Here is a 10270-nt window from a genome sequence, read left to right as displayed (position 1 = left end):
ACTAGTATACAGAAAAGCCTTTCACAGACAAAAAAGGAAAAAAACAGGCAGTGCTACAATAATCAGAAATAGAAAGGACATATACCTCATGGTGAATGAGCCGCCAGCTCACTTACATTAGGTAAAGAACAAGTAGAAGTTCCAGATATACAGAGATAGGGGGAAAAGTCCACACTGAATCCTGTATTAAGACACAGTCTCATCCCTATTAATCTCTAATGTCCACAGATGTCAATTCTCTTTTAGTGAACCTCACCTACATGTGACTCCACCTCTCTTGCTTCCCAGAGAAGCTTCCTCTGATTACTTCCACCATGACAGAAGATCAAAGTGTAGTTAAGAACAGAACAGTTAAATCATCTCCAAAATCTACCTACACCTCACCTACTTTTGTATCTCATTTCTGTGACAGAGGTCTATGCCTTTAGAAGCCACAAATCTCTATTGAAGTCTTTCTTATTTCTTAATGGACTTTGACATTTAGCACATTCAATCTGGCTAAATAAAATCCAATGAGCTCGTAAACTTCAGCACAGAATATAACTGCCTTCTTCCTCCATTTACATTCTCAATCTTAAAGAACTAATTCAAAACACACAGATTGTTTTTAACCTGTTCCAAGTATTTGTTTTACTAACTTTGCAGACCTCCTAGTGTGTATAACATTACCGCTGCTTCCTTCCATACACAGGAAGCTACAGTCTTCTATTCCCAGTTATGCAGAAGATCATTTTTTTCTCTCTCAAATGTCTCATCTTAGCCCAATTATCTGCTCCTACTTCTGTTCCCTGGCTGTTATTTTGGTGCTACAGAAAACTAGACAAATTAACATAGTTTGAGTATTTTTTCTGTAGGAAATGAAACTCAATCATGTGGCACTGTAGCAGGATTCTTCAGTGATCTTTCATTTCAGAGGAGTTCACTGTATGAAAGCTAACACAAAAAGTGCGCAAGGTTTCCAAGGTAAAAGATCAGCCTGGCAATTTGACAGGTATGTGAGGGCTGAACAAAATTTGCATGCATCTCTACATAAATATTGCAATCACTGTAGTTTAGATTTGAAAAGAATAAGTACTTAGTCTAAACCCCAGGTTTCACACACTCATGACTTTCCAAAATATTCACCTTAGAGGCTGAAATATTCCATGCTAGGTCCATATTTAGAGGATGCTATTTTAGAAGACCAAACCACACTCCTTCAGCCATTTTAGGCTCTTGGAATTCAAGACACAATGACATGCAAGAGGAAAAAAAGATGAAACCACGACAGCAACATGTGTGAGTTGCCATGTACTGAATCTTTAACTTTCTTGTTAAAAAGGTAAGTAGACCAAGTTTAGGAATAGTCATTCACATGGCAAAGTTCCTGCAGAGAGGGATGCTGCTCTTTAAACTACACTGGCTGCTCCAGATACTCCTGGACTTTCTATCCTGAACAATCCAGTAGCATCACTGGATTTCACAGAATCGCTTATGTTGAGAAAGGCTTCTGTGATCTCCAAGTCCAACCATTAACTGGTTTTCATTCCAGTTCTTTATTCCAGATTCTGATTTCAACCCAGTTGGTGGCAGCAAGAGGAAATGGGAACTCAGCAAAATATGGTGGGGACCAGTCTGCATGTCCCACTGGTTTTATGTTCTGAATGTGAAGTCTAAGAAACATTTGTGATACTGAAGGACTACTGCACCAGATTGTCCAAACAGATTAAAATAAAAATGAGCAACTGCCCCAAGTGTCTAGCACATCGCAGTTGTATCTTCTCAACCAAAACTGGAAATCTTAAAATTTCTTTTTTAAGTCAGTTACACTGAACATTTGTAATATTTGTTTTTATTTCTGACTCAAATAAAACCTGTATTATTTGCTATGACTAAACATGAATAACTGCCAAACATTTATAAAACCTGAGTGACCACAGAAAATTCCAGTTCAATAGGGCCAACAAGTAAGAAAAGACTAAAATATCATTAAAATGTGCCTTTATTTTTCTGTTTTAAGAGAATTTTACATAAACCAAGCTCATTCTGTTTAACAAGACTTTTTTCCCAATATAATAAATTTTCAAGATGATCCATGAACAGTGTAAAGCTGTAAATAACTCTTCTTTCTTGTTGAGGGCTACAGCAAAGTTTCTTCAGTTGTTGTAATCCTGGAGAGCCTGAGCCATGAAAAGCTTGCCCAGGTTCTGTGCATTGAACTCCTTGATATTCTGGCAGTAAGTATTGATTTGACCTGTCAAAAGGAAAGAGTAAATCCTTGTCAGTTTTGAAGTTCAGAAAGACACCCCAGAACATAGTTTTTCAAAAGCCAAATGTGTGTGAACCACTGAGAATTTATAGAGAAGCCACTAACTCTGCTGAACTACTCCACATTTAGGAATTTTACATTTTCAGGATGCCCAAATATGTTTGGGAAGAAGAAGAAACTAAATTAGGAGAACAAGTAAGCTGATATGCTCAAAATCCCCTTAATTTTCCAGCAATACTACATACCATTTCTGACAATACATATGACAATAAAAACAATAAGCAATTCTTGCTGCTGAACTGAAAGCTCAGTCACATTAATTCTTCAATTTAGCTGATCTAAAAATTCTACAAGACTGAATTTCAGTTCTGTTCTTAAGCATATGCTTTCTCTATTAAAATATTTGTAAGAAATATTTTTCAGCAGCACATTGAAAACTATGCAATTCCTCTCTGACATTCTGCTAGCCATGTTTTCTACCTAACATTTCACTTTATTGGCTGTTTCAAAAATCATCAGGGTATGAAGATTTGTTGGTGCTTTACAAATCAAACATGCCCATCAAAACATTTTTATACTCTTACAGCTACAAGTTATTTCCCTTGTTAGCTAGGAATAGCAAAACATGAAGCCAGTTTAATCAAAATTAAGGCTTTTTAGAAGGCCAATAAACTCTCCATTTAATGCACTATTTGAAAAGTTTTTAAATGCCTCAGAGACAAAGAGCTAAGTTTTATTTTTTATCCACAAACTTTACTTCATCTAAATTGAAGTGGATGCTTTCAATTCTTCCCCTGACTATGGTAAAAGAACAAACAAAGAAAGTGCTTTGGCTGAAAACTGTCTTTTCCTTTAAGCATAATAGTTTTCAATTCCTTCTCTCGTAAGGGATGATTCATCCTAAGCTTTCACTTTCATAAAACACACGTCTACACACATACACTCTTCCATTGCATTTATAAGCTCTGCTAGAGCTGAGTATTTCAATACCTTAATGCTGCTAGGATTCAGTAACTGCTAAAAACTATAAAAACAATAGGGTTTTCTAAAAGACTCCATAAGGAGTAATAAATCAAGAACATTATTTCTTCTAAACACAGCACTTATTATCAGTGTGAAACTATTTAATATTAAAATAGTAATCTTTTGGTCACTTCAAAATCCAGGTAATTCAAATCCACTTTTTGTTAACGTCAAAGCACTTTGATGCACAGTACATTACCAGGATTTTGAGTTTTCTCTCAGTACAAAACACAGAGATAACTATCTGATCCAAAAACCCTGCTACATTTAAACAATTTGCTTTCTCAGGACATCTTCCAAACTCATTTTACTTAGCAGAACACCTAGGCTGTCTGCTCTCTGTTGACAGTGTGAGGTTCCAGGTATTTTTACCCTTTCCAGAGGCACAGGACAGGCGCTGACAGTGGCTATGCCTGCAGCCCACCAGTGAACTGAAGAAATTGGGGGGTGGTACCTCTACCTATATATGCTTTGCTCCCATTTATATTTTCCCTCACCTGGCAGTGCAAGAATATGAGGATAGTTTCCCTAAATCTCCGGCCATATAAAACAAAGAAATTATCCCCGCTCTATTTGAAATTAAATGTAAAACCTTCTCAGCTCCTGTAACAACCAGTTCAAATCTAGAAATGTTATCAATAACTTGGGGCTGCTGTCAACTGCTCTAAATCAAAAGCTCCAGCCCAAGCAGCTTATTCCTGAGTCTTGTCTGTACAGCTCCTGAACTTCTGGAGCTGAGGGAGGGGCTGGGGCATGAGTGAAGGGAGCAGTTACACCCATTTATGCAGAAAGCCTTCCCCGTGGAGCATTTCTCCACCTCTCCTCTAAAATCTCAAATTTAAAATATCAAGGAGAGGATTTGGAATGCTACCAAGCCAAAATATCACACCATAATGGCAAAGGTAATGAAAACTTCAAATGCTTTCAAAGGATACAACTGCACGTTTTCCCAAGCAGACATTCTTATGTTAAAAGGTAAGTTTAAAACACTGCTAAACATTACCTGCAATAAGGAGTGACTCCATTCTTGGAGGTGGTTGTGGTGGTTTAAAAAGCTTATTGATGTCCTCCTCAGGAAGAGGCGGCTCTCCTCGGCTTTGACGCTGTATATTTTCTTGCTGACGTCTCTGCTGATACTGAAAATAAAACAACAGCATCAAAATGCAGCAGGACTTACAAGGCTGCAAAAAAAAATTTCTTTTCAGATGTTTTCAACAAACCAGCAAGTATGTTTTGAAAGTTACATTATTTAATGCAATTCAGACATTATACAAGCAACATAATACAATTCACGGTTTATTTCAATTCACTGGCAACAAGGCATTCCCCATCCCACATACCGCCATCTTAAATAAGTGAGATAATAGAGAATCATTTAGTACGGAGGTAGTGGGGTAGTGGGATTCCAAAATTTTTCAGAGATGAATACTGTATCTGATGGAAAGAATAGAGCATGGTTGATAAAGGCCTCCATTGCCCCACACAATAGAGAAAAGCAAGGCTGGAATATGTGGGTATGAGAAACCACCACCTCAGATAGTTGCACAAACCAGAAATTCTCCATTTTATGCAAGTAAAAGGTCAAAACATTATTAATGAGAAAGGGGAAAAGAACTTGATTAAATAAGGTATTTTAAGCCAAAAAGTATTAACTATGAACTGCGAACAAAGTGGTGGCTGAAACGAAGCACATTGGTTCATTTCTCAATTAATATGCTAGAATAGCAGCTTGTAAAAGTTTTTCTGCTATATACATGAAAAAACATTTGTTTTCTGTACTTCTCTTTGCCACAGAGATTACTCAAACTTTATAAAAATTGAGGCAAACGTTTCTGCAGCTATCAGATAAACATATGTTCTTGCAAACCTCATAAATTCAGAAACTATGTGAGCTTTCATACTGCATGTGGCAGTGAGGATTTAGTTATTAAGTTTGTTTTCAAAGTCCTCATATTCAACACAACAAAAAAGTCTTTAAAATAAGGAGACAAAAAGTACAGAGTGTTTCCTCTCACTTACTTAAATGTATCTGTGATCCAATGAGTTTGAAAACAGTTCTTACTTGGTGGCACAATCAAATGAAGTAATTTCTTTTCCAGTAGTAGTGACAAATACATGTTTTTGGACAACGTTAAAAATAAAATCTGAAATGCCCATATTTGTATGTGAATTGCATGCAGCTTCTTTCTTTGCATTACCCCATTGACTTCTCAGCAGTCTGCCTATTATTCTTTATTGAAATGGCTTGCTCTTAATCACAATTGCTCCATTTTAGAAACGAAGTTACGACCACTAAGTATGCTGCAATGAGCCACTACTAAAGCAGCTATAGTTAGTAAAGAAATTAAGCGAGACACCATGGAACCTACTTTGCTTTGCTTTTCAAAATAAATAGATCCCTTTGTTGTTAACGAAAACCTTTGAAGGAGATGCCATCTTTCCATTCAAATTAGGCAATAAAGGAAAAAAAATTCTGAAGATAACACACATGAAGCTTCCATGTCCCTGGGAATTCTATGGCCAGGACAGACCACTGATCATGTGCTGCTTCCCTAAAATGCACCCTGTCCAAGCTACACTTTACTTACATGAAAAAAAAGCAATTTTGATTTTAACACATTCAGTGATGAAGCCTTTTACATGAACAACAGGTGCTTTTTTAAATAATCACTTACTTTGTGTGAAAATAACTGCAACATTTTATCCCAAAAGTGATCTGGCCCATTTTCAGTTGGCCAATATTGAATCTTGTCATATCTCTGTCTGCTAGATAAAAGAGTTCAAATTTATTCCTCATGCAGGAATCTCTTGAGTAAGCAAGTAATTTGTTAACTTATTACATTACGTGAATTCTGTTCACGAAAATCTTCTCTCCAGACTTTCAAATAATTCTCACAGTGCTTTTTTTCCAATTTACCACCATCTTCCTACAGTAAGACAGAGCATTGCTTTATCTGAGCAGCAAGAGCAAAGAAAGTAATACTGTCTCCAAATACCAGAATAGTTACGGTTGGAAGGGACTTCTGGAGGTCACCTTGTCCAACCCTTCTGCTCAAGCAGGGTCACCTAGTGCTGCTCTTCATACTCAAGATTCTCTAATCAATGGATATTAATTCTAATTCTCTAATGCTCTGGATTTTAAAGAGGTCCTTTGGCACCAGGAATTGAAAGTCAGCATCACCCAATCAGTATCACTGTTTATTGATACTAAACATGACTAAAGTGTCCTTTCCAATCAAGAGAATAGTCCAACTTCTTCACAGTCCACTGGACTATGTTTCTTTACTTCTAGATGCATGTGATGGTACTAAGACAGTTTGGTTTGGAGCAAAACTTGTAGTTTCACCTCTTTCATTTACTGAATCTCTCATTCCTGAGTCCATGGTGTATTTATAAATTATTTTGGTTTATCATAAACCACTAATAAACATGCAAAATAGCAAAGCTAAATCCATACCACATGTCACTAGAAGTGAATTCATTTGGTAACTGCCCACTGGTAACTGGCCATGTCCAATATGGCCAACAGCAGCTGGCTCTGAGATCGACCCAGCACTGGCCAAGGCCAAGCTCAACAGTGACAGTGACAGCACCTCTGGTATGAAACATTTCAGACTGGGAGGAAAAAAGGGAAAATATGCCAGCCAAGAGAGGAATGAGACTATGCGAGAGAAACAGCCCTGCATACACTAAGGTCAGTGAGGAAGGAGATTTCCTGCAACCTGTGGTACAGAACACGGTGAGACAGCTGTGCCCCTGCCGGCCACAGAGCAGGGAAGGAATGTGAGGAGACTATCCCGGAGGAGGAAGGAGCAGCAGAGATGTATGATGAACTGATCACAGCCCCTATTCCCTGTCTCCCTGCACTACTGAGGAGAAGGAGAGAACACTGGGACTGAAGCTGAACCCAAAAAGTAGGGATGGGTGAAGGGAAGGTGTTTTAAGATTTCGTTTCTCATCACCTTACTCTGATTTGATTGGTAATAAATTAAACTAATTGCCCTAAATCAAGCCTGTTTTGCCTGAGATGGTAATTGGTGAATGATCTTTCCCTGCCCTTAGATCAACCCATGAGACTTCTCCGTTTTTTCTCCCATGCCCAGCTGAGGAGAGGAGTGATAAACTGGCTTTCTGGGGCATTTGGCACCCCCAGGGTCAGCCCACCACACCCCTTAACAGGTGCATTTTTGAAAGATCTTGCTTAGATCTCAATTCATCTGTCTTGGATAACACAACTCAAACTGTATTTTGTGGAAAAAAAATGCTCTCATTTAGGTTTCTCCATGTTACCAACCTGATGTTTTTGCTGCTGCTGCTTGCTTACGTTCCTCAGGTAGGTATTGTATTTAACAATGTCTTGGCTCATCTCATCCACTCTGTCCATCAGCAGCTGCAGACTCTTCCCAAGGTGATTACTGTAATAGGGGAAACATTCATGAAAGGTTAAATTTACTACTAAAAAAAAAAAAAAAATTTAAAATTAAAAAATCATTCTGTCTTTTGACCAGTATTTCTGCACTAATGGCACCATTTGCAAATTTTTAAGCTCCTGATTATTTTTTTCATATATTTATTTGATAGTTTATTTATTTATAATGTTATTTTGATACTTTATAGGGCACCTCCTCCTCTAGCACCTTTTCCTCACTGCAAATAAATTTAAGTGTTTTGGTCTTTCCAGATACCAGCCAGAAATGAAAAAACAATGCCTTGCATGAATTTACAGTTATTAGAGATGCAGGTCATACATCTAAAAGAAAAAGTCTGATGCTTTTGTGACATGCAACCCAAGCAACCTTCCAGGAGATGTGCCTAAAGTCTTTGGTTTCAAATTACTTTTAAAAATTCACTACCTGAATTTTTTTTTTTTACAAATTTTAAATTATCCCTCTGATAACTATTATTCTGAATAAGAATAGTTAAATATTCTTCAGAAGTCCATCTCATTAACTACTCTATCAAAGGACGCCTGGAAGTTCAGCAAGCCATGGTTTGATCCTAGCTGTTAAGAGGGAGTGTTGTGTTGTGTCCAGCCAACTCCACATTCCATACCATAGGCACCATGGAAGCAGCGGGCTGGGCGCGTCCAGTTCCAGTTATGCGATCTACTGCCTTGGCCAGACAAATGCAGTCTGTTAAACAACTTTTATTGTTACCATTTTTAGCAATGGACTCAGTATTTCGCAGGAATGTTCAACTTAAGGTATACCAAGTCAAAGTTTTGGAAGTTTTTAGTTTCGTGCCCATGGAAACATCCTCCTAAATTGTGTTTACAAGGTAGAACAGTGAAAGGACACTTTCTGCTCTCTATTGATCTCTTTGATCAGAAGCTGGTTTCTTGGCTCTGCTGTCCTACTTGGCTGAAGACCAACAACTCAAAAGCTAAACTCCATCTTTCTCTTCCTCAACTGAAAACCACTAATATTCATGAGAGTCTCTTTCCAATTAGAAGGTTGTTGCACTTCAATGTCAGAATTATATTCTTCAATTGCTGTTTCACCATGTTATCTGAGATTCTCTCTTCTTTCACAATGCTTTCCTTTCATCCTACAGGCCATGGACTGGAGAAACTCTAACTGGAAGACAGGCATACAGACAAAAGAGAACCACCCATGTAACACTATGCACATCTCTCTCTAAGTGTAAATTACTCCCCAAATCCATAGAACTCACAGCTGGAGACAAAAGCTGGTCATGCACTTAGGAATCCCTGCAGAGAACAGAGCTGGAGACACCCTTATCTCTGAGTGCAAGGACAGCTGCTTCACCCACTGAGCTGCTCACTGAACAAAGGTCTGCATGAGGAACTTCAGACCACAATTTATTTACAAGCCTGAGTGTTAAATCTCACTTGCGTACAGAGGCAGATGTGAAGATTTCAGCTCCACAGCAGCAAGAAAGACGCCACTATAATAATTATTTTTAAACTTCTTGGGTTTTTTTTTTTTTTTTTTGGTTGAACATTTCAAGCACATGATATTTAAAACTGTGGAATATTGCCATGGCCAAGTGTGTGCATGTTTTCAGATTTTTATAGAGTTTATACTGTATGGAGTTAGTGTTAGAACTGGATATTATCAGAAATGCTTGTGTAGGTACACACTAATAGCCCTGCAAGGTATGTGCACAACAGAAATACATAATTATTTTACAGATAGTGTCCATGTGAAATATAGCTGGTTACAAAGAATGACTTTATGTGAATCTCTTTGGGACCAGCTTTGTACAACAGAGTAGAGAAACAGAGTTATTGTCAGAAGTTGCAGTAACACAGTGTTTGCTCTCATTGCCAGGGCAACAAAAAACAGATAACTTAAACAGATGTGAACTGAGACATGAAGTGATAAGTATGCTGCAAATACAGGACCAGCTTTTTCCGCAGTTCTCATGTGGCTGATACCCTTTTTTGCTCCATCTCTTAAAAAAATAGAAAGACAAATAGGAAGCAGTCTGTAAAAATGTATATGTACGATCTCTAAGCAAGTTTTATTCAGCTGAAGTTTATTCAGCTGACACTTAGAAAGTTAGACCACATTGCTCTAGCCCGTAACACTCATCATACACTTAATTTGCCCAAAGGGTGCTTTAGACACCTCCATACATCGTGCATTCTCTACAGAAGATCTCAAAGATCACACTGCCAGGTACCTCAATGCCCCCTATGCATCAATATAACTTTAAAAAAAAGGTTTTTTTAAAATATATATATATTTAAAAGTGGTGCCATTAAGATTGGCTTGCATCCTTATCTAGACTCACTTCCTTACAGGGCTCTGTGACTGTCAAGTGTAGACAATGTGGAGCTCAGCACTTGCATTTGTAGTTGTTCTGGGGGGATCAGTAATAAAGAAACTGCAATTTCAATGGCTGCATTTCAGTCAGCAGATTCAGCAAAAGAGTCAATTAAATTGAGTTTACATTTAAATTAGCAAATAATGCAGACCAACAGAAACAGATCTATAAAGCAAAACAGCTGGTGCTGAGAAACCAATGGCCATG

General features: G+C 37.8%; 1 protein-coding gene across 1 annotated transcript in view; it reads right to left on the bottom strand.

Moving 5' to 3' along the window:
* Positions 1-1963: 1963 nt before the first annotated feature.
* EIF3H (eukaryotic translation initiation factor 3 subunit H) overlaps positions 1964-10270 on the bottom strand; it is an 85403-nt gene continuing 77096 nt past the window's right edge. The window contains exons 6-8 of the mRNA XM_066177181.1: positions 7566-7686; positions 4275-4407; positions 1964-2233 (exon numbers count right to left, since the gene is read on the bottom strand). Coding sequence (XP_066033278.1) covers positions 2136-2233; positions 4275-4407; positions 7566-7686 — 352 coding nt within the window. The 3' untranslated portion in view covers positions 1964-2135. The remainder of the gene's footprint in view (positions 2234-4274; positions 4408-7565; positions 7687-10270) is intronic.

The sequence above is a fragment of the Chamaea fasciata genome, unplaced genomic scaffold (assembly GCF_029207755.1).
Source record: "Chamaea fasciata isolate MVZ Bird 193981 ecotype frontalis unplaced genomic scaffold, bChaFas1.0.hap1 SCAF_1, whole genome shotgun sequence".
In the NCBI taxonomy this organism is placed as follows: Eukaryota; Metazoa; Chordata; class Aves; order Passeriformes; family Sylviidae; genus Chamaea; species Chamaea fasciata.
The sequence above is the reverse complement of the archived record's forward strand: the minus strand, read 5'-3'. Positions and strand labels throughout refer to the sequence as shown.